We start from the raw sequence: 24,214 nt of genomic DNA, 5'->3' as shown, positions 1-24,214 counted from the left end.
AGCGTTAGGATAAAATGCCAAGCAGACATTAACTCAAACCTCGTGAAGAGCGATTTTTACGACGTGGGGGATATGTTTAAGAGCGGCTTTAAAATAAAGACGTAAAAAAACGTCCAAAAACGCGTGGTTATTCCGGGATAAACCGGCCGGGTAATTAGCTCGTTACTCACAAAGTTGTGATTTTCCTTTCAACCAAGCGTCTTGTGTCGAAGAGCATCACGCCCAGCGCCGACCCATCAACCAGACATCCATAGGTGGTAACAAATACACACACTCATACGTGGAGGTCGTATCGGGTGAAGCCGCTCGTCTACAGTCGGCGCGGCTAACCGAAGCTAGCTCAGCGGCTAGCCGTGCCATAAACTGTCAACTCCGCGGAGCCCCGGCTGCCTCACCGACACCGATAGAGAAAAAGCCCGGAGTTCAGACAGTTATCACATGAAACACATACCTGGCTCTGGCTTCCATGTGGCCCTATGCACATATGGCTGTTTTAAATCACTAAAAATTTGGGAGTGTCTCCCAGGTTTTCTCGGGACTTTTTTTTTTTTTTTGGGGTTGTTCAATCGACTCAACCATACACACGCGCGAGCGCCTGGGGGGTCCTCTATTCCTCGCCGTCGCTAAAACGTCTTGCGCATGCTTAGTGACAGACACGGGGTAAAAGCTACTTGGGAAATGTAGTTCGAGTAGACAGCGGCTAGCTATCGAACAGTGAACACGAACAGTGCTGCTAAAAATATGAAATGCATCACTTATTTCTTTAAATATATTTTTGATCAATACCAGATTTAATACAGATTTACTTTTTACACACTCTTTTGCTATTTGTAATACATTTCTGGTACTTTTATATTTATCTGCAAGCTGTAGCTACTAGTTACTTTGCCATATTAAAAATACGTTTTAAGTACTTCTGTCAGCTAACATTAGTTTTGCTTCTTTCCTCACACTTATAGTCTGACCCTTTGGACTAGGCCCAAATCCACATATTGGGAACCAGTACCTGGCTCTAAAATATGTAACTTACATAAATTATCGGTGCATTAACAATTCAAGAATGTAAAATTAAATATCTGAAATACTATGCCCTTTGCTATTTTCTGAATTAAATTGTATGTTCTTCTAAAAATACTTCAGTAATCAATTCTTTCCATTGTTTCACTGTATTTTCTGCTGGGAAAGCTTTAAGTACTTTTTACGGGTAATTTGATTTTAATCTGACTAAGTAAATATAAGTAAGTAAATATATGGCTCAAGAAAATGAAGGGAAAGCTTGATCATTTCAGTGTAAAACGGTTCAACTTCAGGCATGTTAAGCTGTCTTTATAAGAGTCAGCCTGAAAATAGGTCAAAAATGTGCTGGGGTTAAATCCTCAGACCTTATGCTGATGCAGTAAACCCAGGGTTCATCTCATGTGGGAAAACATCAGGCCTCTTGTGATCAGAGTGTGCAGGCAGATTCTGGACGTGACTGTCCCTCACACACCCCAGACCGGAGCCCAGACCTTTCATCATGTCAGAAATGCTGTGCAGGAGCCCACAGATATCTTGATCTAGGACTGGGAGAAGATCCAGCAGGACACCATTCATCATCTCATCATGCAAGGTGATCCCTCAGGCTAACAGGAGTGACAACGGCAGTCAGGAGGGATAAGGAAAGAGCAATAGTCTGAGAAACCATTCCTCTTATTGGCTTTCTACAAATGATTTATGTTTCCAAACCGTACACTCTGATCTCCCTGAAGTTTAACTGACTTTGGGATAATTTGTGATGACTGAGTGGTCCCTTAATTTAAATTAGATTTTTTTTTTAGCAGTATTCAATGAGCATAAGGAGGTGAATTTTAGTACTTTTCTCCTTTTGGTCTGAATAACTGCCGTTTGTTTCCCACAAAAATATGGGTGTCAGTCCAAATGCACTTTTTTGAATTACAACTTTTTTCCTTTCTAAACTTTGTCACATTTTAAGAAAGCCGACAAATTCTTAAAAAAAAAAAAAAGGACAAAAAAAACAAACAAACTATATTTACCAAGTTATAGTTCTCTAATCCATCCAAGTTAGAAAAAGGTAGCACATTATTCAGCTGACATAAAGGTGACTTCCCTCACAATGTCCATTCATTATTTAACAATTGGAGGTCAGCTTTGTACCAGTTCTTTGTATTGGCTTCTTTTAAATAAGCAGTAATCAACATTTAGCATAAATACTGTTTGAGTTTGTTTTTTTAATAATATCCTCTTGTTTACTCCAAGGTACAACACCATGACATCTACACTTCCTTTCTATTAGTTTGCATCATGTTGTGCACACATCTTGTGATGTTGGAGTCACTTGCAGTTCCACCTTTAACATGTTGTCAGCAGCAAAACACAAGTGAAGTGTTAACCTGCTGGAGACCTCTGATCACAGCCACTCAGTACCAGTCAGGACTTAAAGTGTCTTTAACAGCACTGAATTTCAAAATGGAGCCAATCAGAATGTGGGACAGGTGGACAAAAGATATATAAAAAAAACAAAACAACACAAAACAAACAAAAAAAAAAAACCCTGTGCAGTCACACACAAAGAGTCACCTGGCTGTCGTATATCTACAAATCGATCCAGTGTTTGGCTGCAAAAGTAAAAGAATGATTTTTTTAAAAAAAGCTTTGAGAGGAAGTTATGGCTGTCTTGGGAAACAAATGGAGAAAATCTGCAGGCTCAGCTAAAGTGCTTCCTCAAATCTATCATCAGCTGTGTTTTCATAATGCCACAAATTACGTGATCGTGTTATTTTGGATATAGGGAAATCCTGTAGGACAACCTTCATACTACAGCGCCCCCTGGCTGGTAGGTTGGTGGCACATTAAAGACTATCTGCATTTAAATGCTTCATTTGTCCAACAAGCTGTCAGCCAGTCTGGATTTTAGACACACACAGGCAACACGTGAGGAGCTATGACGCAAAGATTTATTTAGTATGAACAAATTAAAAACCGCCACCCTTAAAAAAAAATATGAACAAATTCCATCATCGCATCAATAGAGGGTACGAGCAGTCCTTTAAATCCGGCTCAGGTGTTTTCTCGCTCTTCTCCTTGTAGCTCCATCCTGATATGTCTTTCTCCTCCTCCTCACATGACAGGCTTGGGCTGCTGGGTCAGCAGTATGTTGAAGCGTTTCTTCAATATCACCCGGTGCCGGGAAAACTTGTCATCTGGGGAGAATCGAGCCGGGTGGGCCGAGCTGGTGGGCTCCCCATCTGGAGTCACCTTCTGTGGAAAGAGAAAAGAGTGTGCTTGTGCTTTTTAAGGGTTTCAAATCATGAAAATAGATTTTCAGTACGTTTTCAGATTTCTCCATGACAGCTGGCGGCGTTGCAGAGCTAACACAGGGAGAGAGAGACAACCATTCAGACCCAGGACCAGTTTAGAACTGCAGCAGTCAGAAGTCATGGTCCTCATAGCCCAGTGTTGGACCCTGAGACACAGACAGCAAAAGCTGTAGATGACGCTGAGGAGAACCACATCCAGCACCTGGAAAAATCAGCTGTGGTGGCCTCAAGAGTTGTGTCCTCTCCCTCTACACAAACAACTGCATCACTAAAGACCTGTAGGTCAAAATCATGAAATGTGCAGATGACATGACTGATGACTCTCCATACAGATGTGGGGTTGAACAGCTGTCCCTGTGGTGTAATCAGAACAATCTTGAGCTGAATATGCTCAGAAATGGAGACTTCAGTTGGAGCTGTTCAGCTGTTCCAACACAGACAAAATCATCAAGAAGACGCAGCAGAGGATGAACAGCCTGAGCTTTTGCAAGAAGTTCATTCTCTGCACTCTGAAAAACATTACTGTATGGTTTGGATTTAACAGGACGAGACCAGACTATAACAGACACTGGGGTCTGCAGGTAAAACAAACAAACGTTGGTGTCGACTCATCCTCCATGCAGGATTCGTACAAATCCAGAGTCAGGAAACAAGCAGGTGAAATTACTGCAGACCTATCACAACCTGAGAACCTTCACAGACATACCGCAAACAACCTGTTCCAACTCCTCCCCACTGGTAAATGCTACAGAGCACTTCATGCCAAAACAAGCAGACACCTGGATCGTCTCTTCCCACAGGCCGTCACCCTGTAACACCAACACTCTCATAGTGTTTGTACTTAAAACATCCATTATTACTGCTGCTGAACCAAATCGAGCTGTATACACCGTTTTGTTGTCTATATACCATTTACACAACACTGTCAAGTTCCCATTTATTTACTGTATGTATCGTAACCAGGTATCCCTTATTTATTCATTTAGTCCAACACCTTCACACTCATCTTGTTGCAATTGTCGGTGTCATGGTATTATTATTGTCTGAATTCACTGTTTGTCCAGTCTGAGCCCTATATTCCTCAATAAAGCTCCCAATTCAGACCAATTTGATCTTAAGTGGGCTGGAGGAATAAAACCATTCTCCAGTAACCTATATCTGAAAGAACAGCTCTAACAGTTCCCTTTTCTTTGAGTGTACAAACTATTTCCATGTTCACATTCAATCACTGAGATTTCCTGTGTCTGCAGACTGCTTCTGCCTCAGGCTGTGTGTTTACTGGCCCCAGGCAACTAGACCACCTCCCAACTTTACAAGCCAGCACAAGAGTTTCTTCACTTGTGACCTAACTAATAGGTAACCAACAGTTGTTGAGCTAAAACTTGCCCATAATTTCTCATTTCCTTCAAGGTGATTGGAAAGTCACAGGATGCAAGACGCCCTTGCTGTCGAAAGGGCTTTCCAACAGACTCAGATTTAATAAACAACATGGTTAAAATGAAAAGCAACTCAAGATGTACATTTATTTATTAGGAAGAAAGATAAAACTACACGACAGCTACAGGGAAGTCACGCAAGAAAATGCTCACAGTGAATGTGACAAAAAAAAGCATGAGGTACCTCAAAGTCGACTAAAAGCATTTAAGTAAAAACTGCCAAGTGTTGGACATGTCCTTACGGTGGACGAAACGCATCGAGGGCAACTCCAAACATTCGTTTGTGGGCGCATACCCTCTTACGTGCCCAACATATCTGGTTATTCTGTAATCGCAGCTAATTTCAAAACACCCCGATGAATACCACCAAACACAGAAACTGCGTCTGTGCAGTCCTAACCCAGGATCTGTCTGCTTAAAAGTTAATGTGTGATAACCTCACACTCAAGAGATGGAGGAAGATGGAAGCAAGAGCGGACCGCAGGGGAAGCAGGAGTTACGCTCTAAGGTAAGGACCGCTTAGCTGTGTGGGAATTCCAAGCTGAACGCCAACATCACCTCAAATTTCTACAGGTGTGCAATCGAGAGCTTGCTGACGAGCTGCATTACAGTTTGGTACGGAAGCTGCTCTGCCAGCAGAGCACATCACTGGCATGAGGCTTCCTGCCATTCAGGACATTTATCTTCAGCGATGCCTCCGTAAAGCACACAGCATCATCAAGGACCACAGCCACCCAGCACATCAGCTCTTCTCCTTGTTACCATCTGGCAGACGTTACAGGAGCCTGTCTGCTCGGACTACAAGACTTAAAAACAGTTTCCACCATCAAGCCATACGACACCTCAACCACAACACTTAAACACACACACACTCTCCACAGGATGCACTCAGAAGCTACCCTGCAGCTTCACAAGTACTCTGTATAATCTGCACTGGTCACTCCCCTTTATTGGTATTTATATTTTTAAAAAGTGCAATACTGTAACAACTGCCACAAAAAAAAAAAAAAACTTTTGTACTGTTTAGTTTGTACTGCTGCTCATTCCTGTACAATATCCCATCTGCCCCCCACATTCCTATTTAAGATTTTCTTTATTTAATCACTAGTGTGTACATATATTTATATATACACACACACATACACATATATATATATTTAGTCAGTTAACTGAAAATCTCCTTTTTCTTTTACTACATGTTATTAATATTTTGCTCTTACTATTTTTCTATTTATTTTTATTATATTTTATTTCTACTGTACCAGTCTGCTGAGTGACTGTCTTCTGCTCGTCAAATCCATTTCTTTGCGATGTTGACCCTGTGCTAACTTGCATATGACAAATAAAACTGAAAGCTTAACGTCCCAAATTATCTCATGATTCCTGAAAATCAGACACTGAATCTGTGCATGCGTTGCTCGCTGAGGTTACCTGGTTGGTTTGCATTACTGAGGCACACTCCAGAGCAGTGCTGGACTACGGTGAAGAGGTGCAGTCCTCGTTGTTGGATTAGATTAACGGTGGTCTCACATTTATACAAAATTTACAGGGGCGACAATTATAATGAGCTCTTCTAATACAGCTGCTTATAGAGCTGGCTCTGCTGTGACCAGTCAAGCTCTAGACGGGCTGTCAGCAGAGAGCAGCCTGTCCACTACAGATATTAAAGAAAACTGTTGTTCCAACTTTCTGCAAAGTCACACTGCCCCACCACACCTGAGCTACATGCCAAAGCCTACTTTAACTTCTGCCCAATAAACTCTGTTAACTGTCGTGTTTTACTACTTTCAGCCACCTACTTTTATGTTTCACTTGCTCAATTTGACATATTTCACTATATTACACTGACCTACTACCTAATAGCTTTAATTAAACGCATACGTCTTGTATTTTGTCGTGTTTATTTTGATTTCAAAGCAGTTTTACCTCAAGCTATGACAATTATCGAGTGATACTCCACTCGGGTTTTTAAACGTATGCGACTGTACAAACTGTGCGTATGGTGGCTTCGTGACGATAAAATCCCCGAAACGTTTTGCTGTAATGTTTACTGTATACAAACATACATATAAAAAAACAGACCATATTTTAAAGTTGGGCATTTTCCCAGGTGTTTCAGCTCTTTACATCTACGTTAACGTTAGCAGCGGAGACGCGTTTACAAAGAATAAAGGGAAACATGTCGGAGATAAACACAACTTTACCTTCAGAGTGTAGACTCTGTCCCCGTTTTCATTCAGGTAATACTGCAGAAACATCCCGACCGAGCTGGTTTGTTTTTACACTTCAGGGGTTCAAAATATGTATACGAAGCTGTTTATATCGAAAACAACGCAAAAATTGCTGTAATGCGCTCTTTTCTCTTGGATTTCCACGTGCAGCGGACGTTGGTTCGCTATGGGACGGAAGAGCGGATATCCGGTTCAGCACTTAGAGCATTCTGGGAAACGAAGTCTCACTAGCTTTTTCTACCCTTTGCATTCCGTTTGAATCTCAAACGATACCCTGGAGACAAGATCCGAACTCTGTTGCCATTAACGCGATCGCTTATTATTGTCACGTGACCCAGTTTTAAAAAATAAAATAAGATAAGATAAGATAAAAAGATTAAACCTGAAGTTTCTTGCATAATTTGCTTTTTTCCGTTAATGATTATGTTGTACTCCTTCATAAAACATTACAGCTCTTTGTATCTGCAATCAAAAAGAGACAAATAAATAAATAAACAAAACAATGAGCCCACATGTCATAAAAAGTTGCAATGGATAAAAGCTGTACTATAAATAAAGTAATTTGTGTGTGTATGTGTGTGTATGTGTGGGGTGAGGGAGGGGGGGGGGCAGAATTCTTGTGCATCACGGTGGGTGAAATATGGAATGTTTACATACAAAAATTTGCCTTCATTTGGTTTCTTTTGAATTTTGGTCTGAGCAGAGTGTGCACCTACTACAGCATCTAAGAGAAGATTAGTTTATCTTCACTAACAAAGGTAAGGCAACCGAGAAATGCTATTAACTACAGTGTGCACTGTTTCTGTCGTGTGCATGTAACGCTGAAAGGCTGTCTTGTGTTTGCAAACACCACTGTGTGGATATCTTTCACTGAGCACTGATTGTTTTCATAAAGGTTGTCATAACTGCTCATGTTAAAATTAAACGGCATGTGTTGAAATTAGAGGTGACTCTGTACCACCAGTTCAGCTAACCCAGTCTTAAGCATCTAAACTCCCTCACCTAAACACTAAGTTAATAATAAAAACTTATCTGCATGCACTGAGCCCGGCTAAGTAATGTTGTTGTCTAACAGTCACACAGTTAGAGTATACTCTGCTAGAGCACACAGCCCACAGCATCACTGTTTTTATTCTTACTACGGTCTTTTCAAAGGCAGATCGCTCTTCTAAGCTTCTCAGGCTCGGCTTGTTTGTCGTTTCTGACATATGTCCACGTAGGTGACACAGTCACATCTCGTTGTGTTATTAATGACACATTTGTCTTTACACCACATTAAGCATTTACATGTTAGTTAATGTGGAGCTGTCCATACGTGGAGTTCCAAAGCACCTGTTTGCAAGAGTGAAAGCTGGCTTTAAGATAAGACACGAGCCTTTGGGCATCAGAAGAGGAAACGTTTTTATAATCTTCAGTTGTCTAATTTTGGGAATTGTGTATAAATTGGAGCCTCAGTTTCCTGTCCTTGGCTGCCAGCAGTGACACCAGATGTGGTCTTCTGCTTCTGTGCATTCAGATATGCTTTTCTGCTTACCTTGTGTGCACCTACAAGTGTTTATTTGAGTTACTGATGCCTTCTTATCAGCTCCAACCAGTCCGCCCATCATGCTTTCACCTCTGACATCTAAAAGAGTGTAACACAGAATGGTCTTTCTTGATCCTCATCGATCCTTTAACTGTTAAAATCACCAATATGAATCGCCCTATTATCTCTGACAGTAAAGAAGCAAATGCACAGAACCAGGATGGATCCAGCTCAGTTGTTTCCATTCTCCCTGCAACATCCCAACCCCCACCAACACCTTCAGCAGCAACACTGGCAGCACCTTCAGCAACAGCAGCTCTATCCTGTGAGCTCAGCTGCAAGGGTAAATCCATTTGTCCCCCAAACAAGAGCTGCAGAAAGGCAAAGAAATAGAGTAGACTGGCATCCAGGAAAGGAGCAGCATGCTGTGCAGCATCTCCCAGCCCAGGTGGACTCCTTCCAAATCCTCCTGCCAGCTGTCTACCCGCCTCCGCTCCACCTCCAGCCTTTATCGCCTGGCGAGCCCCTGTATAGGCCCTACTCTTCTCAACAGTCCTACTGGCTGCCCATGCCCAGCTACAGTTACAAGGCCCAGCCCTACATACAGCTGCCCTTCAGCTCCAGGCCCGGGCACCTCCCACCAATTCTGTGTCCGCAGATCGTGCTGCTCCCTCAGACTCACTGTGCAAACCAGTAAGGGCTCTATTACTGCACATGTTACAATAACTAATACTGGATATGTCTTGATTGTGTCTGACCCCACCATTTGTGCCACAGGGTCTACATAAGTTCGCCCGCAGAGGTGACAACAGCATCAAGACAGAGGACAGAGGTGGATGCAGGGTCAGGAGGTCAGGGGTCAAAGAGCTGTGCAAAAGGTACCTGAACAGCTAAGCTGACCACCAGCTGAAAAAAAATCAAATATGATTGAAATTTAATTAGACTTTTAGCAGAGTAGTGAGAAATAAAAGCTAATAGTTATTGTCCCGTTTTTACTATGTCTGTCTTCACTAACAGAGGACCAGAAGAACAATCCACACAAAGGCAACCCAGGCAATGAAGCCGAACCAGGCAATGAACGCAAGACTCCCAAAGAAAACATCCCAGCCAGTCTTACAGAGGACTGTTGTTTTCCTGGACCTACAGCCTCTTTAGATGAGGAAGCAGTGAACAAACATTCCATTGACGAATGTTTTAGTCTCCTAGGGTCCTTCTTTGACCAGGTGAGCAGTTGTATTGAAACTGTAAACAGCCTTTTTCAACCAAGTCATCCACAAGTAGAAAAAATAAATTTTGTAAGCTGTGTTTGTGTATAGATATTTTACCCTTCGTCTGTTCCAGCTGCTTCCCACTCAGGCTGAAGACCCCAGGGAGGAGGAGCATGGAGAGGCTGGGTACCTGAACATGGAAAACAGTTCCTTCCTGGAGTATATGGATGAGCTGTGCAGAGACGAGGAGTTTGTCAGTAAGGTAAACTGTCCATGTATAACCCTTTCATTATATTTAGAGCAGGAAGACAGCATCACACCAATAAATTATGTGAAGTGTTATATATTTGTTGCCGTTAGCAACTGTTAAGAAAAAGCTGATGGGGACCTGTGATTTGAATTACTTGTAATAGCCAGCAGGGGGCGATGCCTCTGTTTGTAAACATTAAATCTGAATGCAATAGTCTGGAAAACAACCTGCTCCTTACTTGATCGGCAGGCTCAATAACCACCGTCATGATGAGTTCATGGCTCAGTCAATAATTTGAGGATTTACTGCATAAAACACAAAGCTATGTTTTGTATGTTTTGGGGCCCATTGTAGAGAAAAAGAATGATTAAGCAGGTGAGGCTTTAGTGTGAGTGGACAGTTTCCCTCAGATTGTCCACCATCCTCCAGCTGTTCAGGAAAATGTGTAACCTCCCTGTGGTCGGTTAGTGGTTGCTGGAGGTAGCTGGGTGTAGCTAGGAGAATGTGGTCCTAAGAAGGGTCTGGCATGTCTGCAAATACTTGTCGACTAATTGCAGAGTCATAGTGAAGCTTGTAAAAGTGCAGCTGACGAGTGTTTGCAGGCAAGCTGGCGTCTTCCATAAAAAACTACTGACGGAGGAGGTTTGCAACTGGTTAGCTACCACTTGCCAACTAGTTGGTGAATACAGATTTTTACTTAGAGTCCAGTTTTTTTCCTGGATGACCCTGAAGGCCCTTTCACATTGGACGCAGCTTACGCTGCGCTCACCGCTAGCTAAAGCAAAGGACACAAAATTTGTGTCCCGCTGACCACTACGCTCTGCTGGTACTAGATGTGCATGATCCTCGTAATTTCAAAAAATTGTATTTCTCTAACTTTGTATCCCCTACAAGAGTTTGTTTTGTATTATGTTCACATGTTTAATAAAAACATGTTTCACTCATAAAAAAGCTTTGCAACTATACTTGCAGCACATTTTGCTCACAGCACTTCCTGAGTATTAGCCCTTTTTATGATGTTTTGTTGTTCAAACTGTTGCCTTTGCTCTTTGTGCCAGGTGGAGTCCACGGTGAATATCGAAGCCCTCATGCCTCTCCTCTCTGCCAGCCAGGACCTTTTTGAAGAAGAGCAAGAGGTAGCATCCTTTAAATACTGATACAGTACAGTAACAATAATTAAAAAACAAAAACATAAGCATTTATTGAAAATGAATGTTTAGGGGATATTTTGTTTGTTCTCTTGCTCTACAGATGATCTTGCAGGAGGAGCTGCCTCCATGTCCTGCAAACAGCGATCATTTCTACGGAGAAACACCTTCGGTATCTTCACAGTCACTCTCTTTGGACGCTCCAGGCTCCCTCTTTGCAAGTAGCCCCAATAGAAACGGACAAAATTCATCCCAGAATGAAGTTGGGATCAGCTGCTCCCCCCTCCTGCTTTCAAACCTTTTAGAAGAACCGCCTTCACCCAAAACTCTCGAACAGGAGGTTCAGGCGAGCGAGGAGAACCAGACCAAACCCAAGACCAACATTCTCGAAGCGCTTGCTGCGGTCCTTAAAAGAACACGTGGAACAGAGAAAGACAAGGAGAAGAAAAAACTGCAGAAAAAACAAGGAACCCAGTCATTTAAGAGAAAGCGGAGCCGGGAAACAAAACTAATGAGCACTGCAGAGCAGTTTCTGGAGCCGGCAAAGAAGAAACAGCTCAAGAGTCCCAACGTTGAAGGGATTTTTCGCGACACAATGCCCCAAGTTTAAAAATCACCCGCGTCAAACAACCAAGCCGGCGGGAAGAGGGGACGCTCGGGAGAAAACGCAGGGACGGCAATGGAGCAACTGGAGTAGAGTCCCACAAAAAAAGCAGGAAAGCCAAAAGAAGCTAGGAGCAACAGTTTGAAAGAAAAATAAATGAGTAAGAGAAAAATGATGTTTATTTGTGACAAACACCTCAGGACTCTTAACGTCCATTTCCTGCTGCAGTTTGATCTGTTACAGGCGCTTAAGGCGGGAAAACAAACAAGGTTTTGTAAATGAATTCACAGTTTATTGTTAAATGTAAACATGGTTCATTCACACAGAATAAATCTTCCAGAGTATACTTTGTTTTTGCACATGCAATTATCATCATTACTATCATCATCATCATCATCGTTATCCCTTTAACAACACAAAAGTCACTAAAACACATATGAGTGGAAAGGTTATAAATAAAAAAACAGGAGCTGTCCTCACACCTCAGAGCACCACAGCAGCATCACTCAGACTAACTTTAAACCTCAGAGGTTCTTTTTTTGGCTTTTCTGTGTCGGTGCAGACTAATAGGATATGTAACACTTTTTGAAACATAACAGCTGGAAAAAAAGACTTAAAAGCTGAAAATACAATCTTTAGCTGTTTCTGTTCTGTTTCTATCTGGCCCCGCCATCGTGCACTCTGGGGAAACACAAAGAAGGTCCAATTACAGAGAGGAGATCATCATTCGGACTTCTTGTCCTCATTAACGGAGCTGTTCAGGAGGCTTCTATTGTTGTTCACAGACGTCCCGTTGGCGGATGGCAGTCTCTTGGACTGCAGGATCTCCTTTGTCACTTTCTGATATATCGGGTGGGTTGTCAACACGAGCAGCAAGCTCTCTATGGAAATGTGAAGACATTTTAGCTCCTCCCATCCCCCTCAGTTTAGTTTAACACAGCACAAGGCACCACAGCTCAGTGAAGACCAAGCTCAGGTTAAACACATGTATCCTCTAGGTTTGATGATTATTTTTTCTGATAGAAATTTGTAGTATAAAATATAAAGTTACTAATAAACTAGACAAAACTGGCTTTTCAGCCGGCTGATGCAGAGGCCCAGATCCCCAGGCTCGGGGAGCAAAGAGGTTATTTTAATCACTGTCAACAGTAAATAAGTACAAAAAACCTGAGCTGAGTAAAAGAGCTGTCACATTAAACTGAGGACTTCATCAAAGAAGCCCACAAACATGGTCCTGCAGGCTAGCTATGTGTTTATGCTCCTGTGTTAATGCAGCTAGTTTATTATTTACAGACGTAACTCTCTGCTGGTGGATGTGATGGCCCTCGTGGGTTCTTAATCCTTTGAGTTATCTTCCTTCCAGCCTTGTGTTTCATGTAGTGTTGCACATCAAATGTCGACATGCATTATTCCCACTGGAAACACGAAATTCAGTTGGAAATTCAGCCTCAATATTCCAGTTTGTGGTTTCAAAGTTTTTGTTATCCCGTGTTTTTCTGACACGATTAGTTGTTAGTGAGTCCAAACTCTTGTTTGGCTCCTAAGCTCAAACACTGCAGCATCACCTAGAGTTCAAAGCGTTCTTACTGAGGGATTTCTAATAAGCTAAAACGTGCAGCTCTGCTGTTACTTCACACATAAATGACAACAGGAAATAAACAGCAGCTATATTTGTGGGATTATTGAAGTTGGGCTAGCTGGGATATAACAGTGCACTGCCTGGTGGCTAGCTACAGGCTATGGTTAGGGTAATATAAACACATTAGCACAGTGAAGCTGGAGCATGAGCGTTTTCCCCTCAATAAAATCAATGTGAAGGTCCCTGATGGGCAGAGACAAATGAAATCATATGGCAAACAGTCAGGAGAACAGCTGAGAGGATCGATCCACAACACAAGGTTAGTAATTAATATGCTGCTGTGTGGTTTGTATTACTGGCTATCAAAACGTCCTGATCCTCTGCTTCATGTAGCCACTGAAATCTTAGGCAGACTCAGAGTGATTCTTTTATGGGGCACTCACTTCTGTGTCTGGTGACCCGTGAACCTTGTAAGCCTTTAAACACTGAGCTTAAAGATGTGCTGCACATAAACGGTGCTAATAAACAGCCAGAGAAGCCCACAGTGACCACTGATTATTTTTAGGGGCTTGTTTAAATAAAATAAAACACAATACACTACAACACGTTAAAGCAGATATTAGCCTCAACCAAGCAAGGTCGATGCTTCATCACTTGACAAGCGGCTAAAACTTCCTGTGTCTGCACCTTTTTCGCTAATCCTCACACTCACCACGAGTTTGTAGTTTGTATGCAACAACGCTAACACGCAGCTCTATAATCTCCAGCGGCTGCACAGCGATGTGCCGTCAGCAGCTGCTTCGCCGTTTGACTCTCACCTTCAGTGAGCTGCTCCTGGTCCTCGGTGGCAGTGTCGTAGAGCTCCTCGGTGCTCTGCTGAGGAACACCCAGCAGTGCTCCCATGAGCTCGGTCAGCTCCTCTTTAGTCAGACTGCCTCTGCCCTCTCTGTCGAACGCCTGCAACACAAGACGGCTGTGTCATCACCGACAAAAACAAGAGGTCTGCTCGAAATATGAATCTAAGAGAGCAGAACTTACAGCGAAAGCAGAGTGAAACAGAGAGATCTCGTCCACATGTCCGATAAAGGCTGCCATATTGAAGTAGATGTGTCTGAGGTCCACAGTGTCATCCTGAAACAAAACAAGCACACAAAAACACGTTCTCTGTCACCTGAGCTTTTATTTTGGTGGCCTTTCTTCTGCTCTGCTTCCTTCAGCAAACTCATATGCTACTGAATAAACTGACAAGCCTCAAAAATCAAAACATCTGGAACATCTGTGGCTGAGGAAGAGCTTGGCTGGCTCTAACAGTAAGAGTACCTTAGAGTAGAGGCTGCAGATGTGGATGGCTGTCTTTTTGTTAAGCCCGAGAATGGAGGCGAGCTCCTCTGCGTTGGCCTTTGTGCCCTCGGCTCCTGAGCGACACCTGTCAATCATCCTGTCCAACGCTGCCTCTACATCACGTGGGCCCAGACTGATAGGAGAGGAGGACAAAGACCACAGTGTGAGGAGAGGATGAGGAGGAGTTTCTCACGTGATAAATAAACCAGATTTAGTAAAAGGTAAATCCAAACGGGCTCTCACCCTTTTCTGTATAGAAGTGTCATTGCTTCTTTCCCAGGAGACTCAAGCGGGACAGAGAGGTCATTCAGCTTACTGACTGGAATCCGGCCTGCCATCACGTAGTCTGAGGCAGGGACTCCCAGAGCGCTAACATACAGAAGAAAAAAGCAAACAGATTACAACAACTGACACAAAGTCAAACAAAGATTTCCCTTTAATCTGCCTGAAGAGTCCTTTCAGGTCTGGAGTGATTCTATTTGAATTACTGGATGATTCTGTTATTATTCTAACATTTTCTTCTTTCTAAATGGAAACACTGGTTGTGAGCTCTGTTAGGATCAATGTGACTCCAAAGTGCAGTTTACACATACACCAACAAAAACAACTAATGTAGATATTTATTCTTCCTACACCGAAGTCATTATACAAATATTTGGTCCCTGAGATACCAGAAAAACCAACAGCAGGTGCCTTTCAGCAAGCCTTTTTTATTTAAAACAGCTAAAGCTAGTTTGAGTTTCATTTCAGAATGATAATGAGACATCTTTAACGACAATACACTTATAAAAACACAACATCCAAAACTCTTATGAGGCGATCAATGAGCCTTAACTTGCTGTAATCAGGTGGATTCATCTTATGTAAAGCACAATACTGCTAAAACAGCTGAGTGTGACATGTCAGGGTCTCAGATGAAGGCCCAGCTAAGCCGCACAGTCCTGCAGGACACTGGATGCAGAAAATAGGCAGTTTTTGTCATGTGTTCAGTGGTGTCTGTGATTCCTTTTAGTTTGGAGGGACACACGTTTTAGTTTGGCATGGCATAAAAGCAGCTGTGTGACGTGGGTCTCACCTCGCCATGACTTTCTGAACGTTGCCTGCAAAGAGTCTGGAGTCCTTCTTCTCCTCCTCGGACGGAGTGTAAACCGGCAGGAACTGCAGCACAATAAACAGGCAAACATTGATTTGTGTGTTTACAGCGTCTAGACAACAGTAACAGCTCAATAGAGAGGCAGGCACACGAATCAACACAAACGCACGCAGAGGATCTCGTCTGCAGACAGGTGCGCTGTCAAAGCAGCTCTAAAAACTGAAGACGTAATCTCTGCCACACCTCCGCTCACACCCTCCACTGCTGATATCACCTGCGCCAAACGCACATTGTGTACACCTTTACATCATCAGATGTGCTGATAACGTCTAATGATTGATAACAAGCGTGGTGGTTAACCTCGGTGAGCTCTTACCTCAATAGTGATGTTGGTGTACGGCTGTGAAAGCGTGTGAAACAGCACCTGAAACCTAACGAGACAAAAACAGGAAGATATTGGTTATTTTTTCCAAAATACACACATCCATCTATTTTCTTCCACTTATACAACTTTCAGCCCTAAGAAGTAATTCATTGTAATATATGTGACTCATTATTACATATTTTTCTTAAATAAACTGATTGCTGATGCTAAAAAAGGGACCTGTGCTTACATTCAGTCTCAGATTTAACTGTCTGAACTGTCTGTTAAATTCATTCTTTTTTAAGTAGCCCTCTGTATAACTAACCATTCAGGATTTATAACACTGATGCAAAGCTAACAAGCTAATACTCACTTTCTGTGTATTAGTTAAAACTCATGAGCAGCATTTCTCAGGCCCATGAGCAAATTCAGAAAGTAAAAGAGTTAAAAAAAAAAGGTCCAAAGTCCAGGAGGCTTCCAGCTGATTCCTTGTGCTGCCTCAAAATGTCAAACACACAGATTCTGAGCTGGAGAAGTGAGCAGACTCACCAGTTGCTTCCTTTGTATGTCCAGCGAATAGTATCCTGAGGGAGAGTCAGAGAAAAGCTTGCATTAAACTGTTTAGCATCAGTCTGAGTGACGCATTTTCTCACAGCATGTATGACTTTAACAGTATTTCATTTCCCCCGTTTGCACACGCTGACAGGACCCAGCGTGTGCAAACGCCACAGTGTGTTTAAATGGTGCCTGGCACCACAAACAGTTTCCTTTTAGAAGGCCTCACAAGTACTTGTCAGTCAGTGACTATATCAAAGGCTCCCACGTGACATTAATAATGCTGATTTGGCTCCCTCAGTCTAAGATTAACTCTCCTTCAGTATTAAGATTATCACTACGATTGTCTTCATTCTGTTTTGTTGTTTTGTTTTATTATGTAACTTTACTGTCCTCCTCTGTGTAAGGACCTCTGGTCAGCCTGTACTCTGATGTGTCTGCAGAGCAGTTTAGTTTCATCGCTCTGACAAAGAAACTCTCTTGGATACTTGGAGGTCAGGAGGTAGAGCCAGAGAAAGCCCTGCTCTGTGACTCTTTCGCTGTGCTTGCTGAACAGCTGCAGATAGATGTAACCTTTTGACTGCAGCCATCTCGGCTAATATAGCTCACAAACCCTGCCTGGTACTGGGAGGAAAAATTACATTTCTGGTCTTCGCCTCCTGTCAAACTAGACTCGTATGTACGTCGCTGCAGAGGATGCTGTTATGGAACGAGATGCATGTAGTTGGCGGCGCTATCGCAGCGTGAATGTGATCAACTAACCTTCAGGCTTAAGTTACAACCTTTCATTTTGACTAATTTCTTAAAATGTTGTTATTACCATATAATCTGCCTTTCCATTAAACTGCTGCTCGTCACTCATCAGTGTCACGGCTGAGCAAACATCCTGATCTCTTACAGAACTATGCATCTCTTTAAGCAGAGACCAAGACCAGGAAATATTCACCGACAGATAAGCATTACTTAATGGAGTCCAGTATGATGTTATTAATATGCCAAATCATGACAGCCTAAGGTGCGAGGCTTAAACAGCTGCAGATAAATGTCTTTATTTGCAGCAGGTTTAACTGCATTCATTCAGATTAACTACAGGCAGCAAAACAAGTGAAAGCTTGCCTGAAAAACCCACCCCCAAATCAACACATAACTCTACTGGCAGGAAACTAAATGTTGCCTCTGCATTGTTGTACAATTACAATTTATTACATTTCATGTCATGGAGGTTTTGTCCTCGTCGTAATTGACAAAAAAGTTTGGTTTCATTCACAAAAAGCTGCTGTGTTGCTGATAACTAGCAGATCAAGCTGCTGCTTTAATGATTTTACTCACCAGCTCGTTGGGGTAATGCAACACGACGGGCTGGACGGGGACGCCGGGAACGAAAGCACCTGATGTGACAGAGACGCAGAAATAAGACAGAACTCCTCACTCACTTCTCAATCTTTGATTCCTCCTATTACGTCGAGTGCTCAGCGCCTGAGACACGGAGTGAGAGGAGTCGAAGCTCAAAGCATGTAACACGATTAGATATGCTTTTAACCTCCATGTATTTGTTCTTTTACAACCCAAATCTGCTGCTTAAGATCTCAGAAACAGTGTTTTTAACTTTTTTTAATCATTATTATTATTAGGTTTAGTTTTTAATGAAACATGGCATCACGTGAGATTTTATTTATGTTTTAGGGGGTTTTCTTTGTCTCTGTGTGTAGATTTAACTCACCAGTCTTGAATCTGAGCAGACAGCGGCCATTAGTTGTGGTTCCTTCAGGAAACATCAGTATCTATGCAGGTATGAAGAAAGGGCAGTTTCAGTCTTTATACTTGAATATATTAATGATCCCTTTTAGCAGAAAGACGACATGACCCACAAGAGTATCGAGTGACACAAAAACATCTCACCTGAGGCCAGGATCCATCGGAGGTGACCCTCTTGTTTAGCTCTGAGACGGCTTCTTTCCTGGACTCAGGGTCCCTCCTGCTCACAAGAACAGTCTGATTGCACTCCAGCAGAGCTGAAACATTTAAAAAAAATCCCAGAAATCTAATCAGGAACTATTAGAGCAGATAGAGCAGATTAGAAGCTAGAGGAGTGAAGCTCCTGATCTTGTCACTGGATCATCTTCATTTTTTACTTTAGATATTACTACACAGTACGTGGGCATCCTGTCTATACTGCAAACGCAAGCTAGACCTCAATAAATGACTAAAGTGACAGCTCAGCCTGTAAAATGTGAACTGTGTCTCAGTCAGCAAAACAAAGAAACACCAACAGCTCCCATCAGGATACTTTAAAAAGAAACTCTTTAGCGATCCAACAGGTGCTTCCAGGTGTATAAACAATGGCAAAGTAAACAAATTCCATCTCTCTCTTCACCTCCTATGACCGGCAGGTTTATGTTTTCCGACCGCGACACAACTGACGGCACCCCGGCTGGAAACATGATCACCATGTCCAAGAAGCTGCTGTGGGGCGCCACTACCAGGATCGGCGCCTCCTTCACATCCGCCTTACGACCTTTCACCTTAACCCAATGGAAGCCCACGCAGAAGAACACTGCACGACCCAGCAGCCACAGGATCGGGTGGAACAACCAGCGGCGCCAGCCTGATAAGGGTTTGGAGCGTTCCTCCTGAGACAGGCCAGCCAATCTCGGCACAGCGACGATCCAAGCAGCGATTAACAAGATCCACGCCAGGAAGACCCGTATGGGGAGCAGGGTGCAGCCCAGGATTATGCCCTGCAGGATCAGAGGGCTAAAATTAGAGTTGTTTAAACATAATGCAGGGGTCCCATCAAGTGAAACACATCATCATGGCTTTCATTCATTTTTAAGAAAAATAATTCTTAAAAAACACACAATTGATGAAAAAAACGCTTTAGTTCTCGTTTGTATGCGTAATAGTATGTTAGCATCATTAGAAGACCAAAATATAGATGATCTGGGTACAAGCAACTACAGTGAACTCCTCCGTGTCAAGGTTCAAACGAACTTTTCAAAGAAGATCCAAACAAACATCTGGTTTACAGATGTGTAATATTTATATACTCTGTACAGAAACACTATGATTTGGATTCATAATCTCTATAGCAAAACAGAGATGCCTCATTACGGAAGAACTGAGTTTTAAAAAAGTAGATGTGAGTTTGTATGTTAGCAGGTTAATGTGACTTGGTGTATAACCCATTATAAAAGGTCTATAAGGCTCGATAAGTGGCATGGGTAGATCTGACCATGAAAAACCTGACAAAAGATTTAACGTCTGACCTTCACTACATCATTTGCCTTAAGAAAAGTCACCAACATACAGTCTGAGAACAGACCTAAAAGTTAAATAGTTTCACCCCATCCCTGAATCAAAGCATTTACCTCTAATATAACCTTTAAATTCACTGCTGCTCCTAGAGACACACTTCTCTAAAATCACTAATGGAGCATTTTCCTCAGCCTTATTTAATCTGTTCAGTTTGTTTGGTTTTTAATCTATTTACAGCAAAAATATGTAAAAATTGGTTGATGATTTAGGTTATATCAAGTTATACATTCAGAGAAAAAGGTCAGAATAGAAGTTTTTAGATATTTTTCCCAATTTTAGGTAATTACTATTGGGTCCTTATACTTATTAAGTAATTAACTAATTTTATTTGCTAAATTTGATTACTAATTACAGTAAAAGCGTGGGAAAATCAGGTTACATTAATTGAGAAATTCATACCAAAATTTACAGAGGAAATAACAAAAAAGGACCAGAAAAGGAGATTTTTACATACTTTTTCTAATAATAGTAGATAATTTTCCTCAATAAATAAATATCCATCTAACATTCCCGTTTCATTTACTCACTTTGATTATTTAATTGGATTTTGATTATTTTAATTCTGATTATGTTTTAAGTTAATTTTAAGCAGAAATATGTGGGAAACTGAGCTTTTAAAACAAAATAAAACAGGCGATCACATCTGGTAGCATAAATTAGCATTTTGCGGATTACCTTTATAACCTCCAAAAACCGGAGACAAACCCAGAGTTAGCAAGGGTCCCTGGTTAAGCAGAAGATTAACTGTTTAAAGCAGGGCAGTAGGTTTGCCTGACATCCTGCCCTACTTCCAAGCATAAAATCAATACATGTAATGAGTACCTTGATCCACTGCGCCTTGGTCAGCTTCAGCTCATGAATGAAAGGGTTGGGGTACTCCTGTGTAGCAGCCCTGCTGCTCTTCCTCTCCATGGCGAACTAGCAAAAAAAACCAAGTTTTACTAACTATAAAAAGTTCAAAATGTGATTCAGGCTCCTTTGCTGCTGAAAGTTTATCTAAAAATGCCAGAGGAAAGAAAAAAAGAAAGGGAAAAACTGGTCAGGGTGCGCTCATTGCTCAGCACCTCTCTTTTTTCGGAAAAGTGTCCTTGGCAGTTTGGAGTTTGAAAACCTGAGTGTTAGCTGATGCTAGCTCGGACACCCTTAGAAACAAAGATAAGCTAGCAGAAACCACGAATTTTTCAGTTTCTACTGTCCTCATGGCCAAACCGCACACATACTAAAGAATTTATACCCTCTGTTTGTTACTTCATCACCTGTCCCGCCCCTTTACAAGTCGCTCAGCCCACGCCACTGAGCCCTGAAGTCAAAGTGCTGGGTGAGAGGTAAACTTTACCTAGGTGAAGGTACAGAAGCTCACTTACACCAGGGAACAGTTACAAATTACACTTTAAAATGTCATTTTAATTTCATAGAAGTCCCAAATACCCATTATATGCATCTCAGCCTGTCAAATATCATATTAGCTCTGTATATAACATACGGACCATACAGGTTTTGGCTGCAATTTAGTTTGGAGCCACCAGGAGGTGCTAGAGAGATAGTTACTTACTCTGAATGAGGTGGCTGAGTTAAATTAAAATATAATTTAATTTATAATTAAACTGAAATATTCATTCAAATGAGTTTCTATATTTAAAAAATAGAACACATTTTATTTTAGTTTTAACACAGCATTGACAGTGTGTTCAAATGCTTGAGTTAAACTTTTATGCTGACTGGTTTTATAAACCCACCTTCCATTGGCTATATGTTATTAAGGCACAGTTTTCTCCATTTCTATTTGGGATTGTACTTTTTCAAGTTTTACTACCGTCAGGCTAGTAGTTAGTGGGTAAAAAAATTAAAAACTGGTAATCTAACAGCAACCAAAGCTATACTCTTATTTGCAACCAATCAGCAACCTCCACTAACCACTTTTATCCAGTTTTTCCATATACATTTTTCCCTAGAAACTGGTGGTTGTATCATACCCAATATGAAAGACAACTCTCAAATATGATGTGACGCATTAACAAAAGATTTTTGTAGCCACAATAAGGCATCCACTGGTCTTGGACTCAGTTTGACGCCTCAGTGTTAGCATGTTAGCTGCCGTACTGTCGATTTTTGCAGCCAGAAGTTACTATATTTGAGTGTCATCAGTCATCAACACTAACAAACTACATTCATAAATGTGCTCAGAAGGGAAACCAGATGTCACCAAACTAAATGTGAGGCAAACACTGTGTATGTGGTGCAATTCTGAGAGTTAGCCTGAATATTATTTCAGTTATTTTGGCTGCACCTCTGCTCTTCTTTGGGTTTCAGTTTGGAAGCGTAGATAAATTGGCAAACCTTTTTTGAGCCATATCAGAAAATTTTTAGTAATTTTATGCAGTTTTGGGACACACATATAAGGCTAGCACGTATCTGTAACCGGAAGGTCGCCAGTTCGATCCCCCCCGGGCTCTCTGTCGTTGTGTCCTTGGGCAAGACACTTTACCCTACCGCCTACTGGTGTTGGCCAGAGGGGCCGATGGCGCGATATGGCAGCCTCGCTCCTGTCAGTCTGCCCCAGGGCAGCTGTGGCTACAACTGTAGCTTGCCTCCACCAGTGTGTGAATGAATAGTGGAATTGTAAAGCGCTTTGAGGGTCTCGAAAAGCGCTATATAAATGCAATACATTATTATCATTAATTTTAGTCCAGTCCTTGTACTTGACCATTGACAAAAGGTAGATTTTTTTGTTTGTTAAGCCACTTGGTACTCTCCTATGACCATTCAAGCATAAAAAGTCACCTAACTGGGCTCTTTGTTTCTAGCAGTTTGTCACAAAAACAAAACATAATCAGCTCAGATTTCTTTACTCGAATCTGTGAAAAATGTCAAAGATAACGCAGCTTGACATGAATAATTTAATAAGCTTTAAAAATGTGTTATTTGCAGAATTCCAACTTTTCTGCTACTACAAGTCAAACAAATATCCAACAATTGCATTTTACAATTAATACAATGTCATATGAGCCGAACTTCGCCAAAGCTTTGGAAGCTAACTGAAAATTAGCACCTGCCCTCATTTTCCCTCCAAATTGATGTTGTCTAAAAGAACCTCAGTCATTATGGGCATCACATCAGAAAACATATCATGAAAACGAGACAATCAGTTTCAGGACCCAAAATTAATGGAGGTGTTGGGGCGATCGTGGCTCAAGAGTTGGGAGTTCGCCTTGTAATCGGAAGGTTGCCGGTTCGAGCCCCGGCTCGGACAGTCTCGGTCGTTGTGTCCTTGGGCAAGACACTTCACCCGTTGCCTACTGGTGGTGGTCAGAGGGCCCGGTGGCGCCAGTGTCCGGCAGCCTCGCCTCTGTCAGTGCACCCCAGGGCAGCTGTGGCTACAATGTAGCTTGCCATCACCAGTGTGTGAATGTGTGTGTGAATGGGTGGATGACTGGATATGTAAAGCGCTTTGGGGTCCTTAGGGACTAGTAAAGCGCTATATAAATACAGGCCATTTACTAGTATCAGAGACAGCTACAGTAGTTCCAGTGTGTGGTTGATGGTATACCTGCTCACTTACAGTTATATATACAAACTCTCTCTTCTATTTTAATTCAGTTGCCAAAAACAGACAAAAAATACAGCTTAGCGCTATTTTTTATTCAGTTTTTATCTTCTGTACCAGACATCCAATCATATCATTAAATGATTTTAATCATGTGAAGAAAATCTGATATGGTGACAGCCCTAAATAACTCAGTGGTTTACTGTAAGTGGTCGGGGATGAAGTTAAAGTCCACCTCTGACTAAAGAAAACACATTTTCAAATCATAAAAACTGCAAATCCACCAAACTGATTTAAAACGAAACTAAAACCTAAACTAGTTATCACAGTTACAGCTAACACCAAGGTGTTTTCCAACCTTCCCACCTTCTACAACCTTTTCTCACTTCAGTCCGTATTTCTTCTGGCTCCTAACTCTACTTCTTTTGTCCTACTTTTCTATTTGCATAAACCCACTGGAGGTTATTTATTAATAGCATGCTGAGGTTTCTCCCCTGCCCCTGTCTCTCTCTGGATTACTGTCCCTGCGTTAAAGGCCCTCCTTTCACCCTCATTTCATGAATCTACGACTCGTTTGCTTCTGCCTCATCACTCAACAAAATATTCTCCTAAACTCTTGGAGATCATCAGGATGTTATTTGGTAACTATGAGACAAGCATTTGTGTTCTTCTTGGTCAGCAGTGGGTTTCCTCCTTGGACTCTC

At 41.9% G+C, this 24,214-nt stretch overlaps 4 protein-coding genes across 14 annotated transcripts in view; 1 reads left to right on the top strand and 3 right to left on the bottom strand.

Moving 5' to 3' along the window:
* slc12a6 (solute carrier family 12 member 6) overlaps nucleotides 1-629 on the bottom strand; it is a 37,999-nt gene extending 37,370 nt beyond the window's left edge. For 3 of the 10 annotated variants that reach the window (XM_076881637.1, XM_012922539.5, XM_012922538.5), the window contains exon 1: nucleotides 452-629. The gene's annotated coding sequence lies outside the window, so the exon portion shown is untranslated. Of the gene's footprint in view, nucleotides 1-170; nucleotides 409-451 lie in introns of those variants that run through there. The other 7 variants (XM_076881638.1, XM_076881639.1, XM_012922540.5 and 4 more) reach the window with 4 other exon arrangements.
* Nucleotides 630-2,932: 2,303 nt separating this feature from the next.
* Nucleotides 2,933-7,194, bottom strand: nop10 (NOP10 ribonucleoprotein homolog (yeast)). Its single transcript, XM_004563529.5, has 2 exons — nucleotides 6,958-7,194; nucleotides 2,933-3,258 (listed from the first exon to the last, which is right to left on the bottom strand). The coding sequence occupies exons 1-2, from the start codon at nucleotides 7,009-7,011 to the stop codon at nucleotides 3,118-3,120; spliced, it is 195 nt and encodes a 64-aa protein (XP_004563586.1). The 5' UTR covers nucleotides 7,012-7,194; the 3' UTR covers nucleotides 2,933-3,117.
* Nucleotides 7,195-7,666: 472 nt separating this feature from the next.
* LOC101488056 (uncharacterized) lies at nucleotides 7,667-11,725 on the top strand. The gene is made up of 7 exons (XM_004563531.6): nucleotides 7,667-7,742; nucleotides 8,704-9,202; nucleotides 9,287-9,387; nucleotides 9,527-9,732; nucleotides 9,851-9,979; nucleotides 11,026-11,103; nucleotides 11,219-11,725. Exons 2-7 carry the CDS (start codon nucleotides 8,715-8,717, stop codon nucleotides 11,723-11,725), a joined length of 1,509 nt encoding a protein of 502 aa, XP_004563588.2. The 5' UTR covers nucleotides 7,667-7,742; nucleotides 8,704-8,714.
* LOC101487696 (lysophospholipid acyltransferase LPCAT4-like) lies at nucleotides 9,853-21,280 on the bottom strand. 2 transcript variants are annotated; one of them, XR_191502.6, is made up of 14 exons: nucleotides 20,789-21,280; nucleotides 19,026-19,389; nucleotides 18,551-18,663; nucleotides 18,372-18,432; nucleotides 17,981-18,039; nucleotides 16,646-16,680; nucleotides 16,109-16,163; nucleotides 15,715-15,797; nucleotides 14,883-15,008; nucleotides 14,619-14,772; nucleotides 14,337-14,429; nucleotides 14,117-14,255; nucleotides 10,954-11,082; nucleotides 9,853-9,949 (listed from the first exon to the last, which is right to left on the bottom strand). XR_191502.6 is itself a non-coding variant. In XM_004563530.6 (13 exons), exons 1-13 carry the CDS (start codon nucleotides 20,876-20,878, stop codon nucleotides 12,443-12,445), a joined length of 1,530 nt encoding a protein of 509 aa, XP_004563587.2. In that variant the 5' UTR covers nucleotides 20,879-21,276; the 3' UTR covers nucleotides 12,027-12,442. The 2 variants fall into 2 exon arrangements, 1 of the variants encoding a protein (XP_004563587.2); XM_004563530.6 differs by lacking the exons at nucleotides 9,853-9,949; nucleotides 10,954-11,082 and adding an exon at nucleotides 12,027-12,600 and having other exon boundaries at nucleotides 20,789-21,276.
* Between the last annotated feature and the right edge of the window lie 2,934 nt (nucleotides 21,281-24,214).

Source organism: Maylandia zebra, linkage group LG3 (genome assembly GCF_041146795.1).
Source record: "Maylandia zebra isolate NMK-2024a linkage group LG3, Mzebra_GT3a, whole genome shotgun sequence".
NCBI lineage: Eukaryota > Metazoa > Chordata > Actinopteri > Cichliformes > Cichlidae > Maylandia > Maylandia zebra.
Note: the sequence above shows the minus strand (reverse complement) of the source record. Positions and strands in the feature narration are given on the sequence as shown.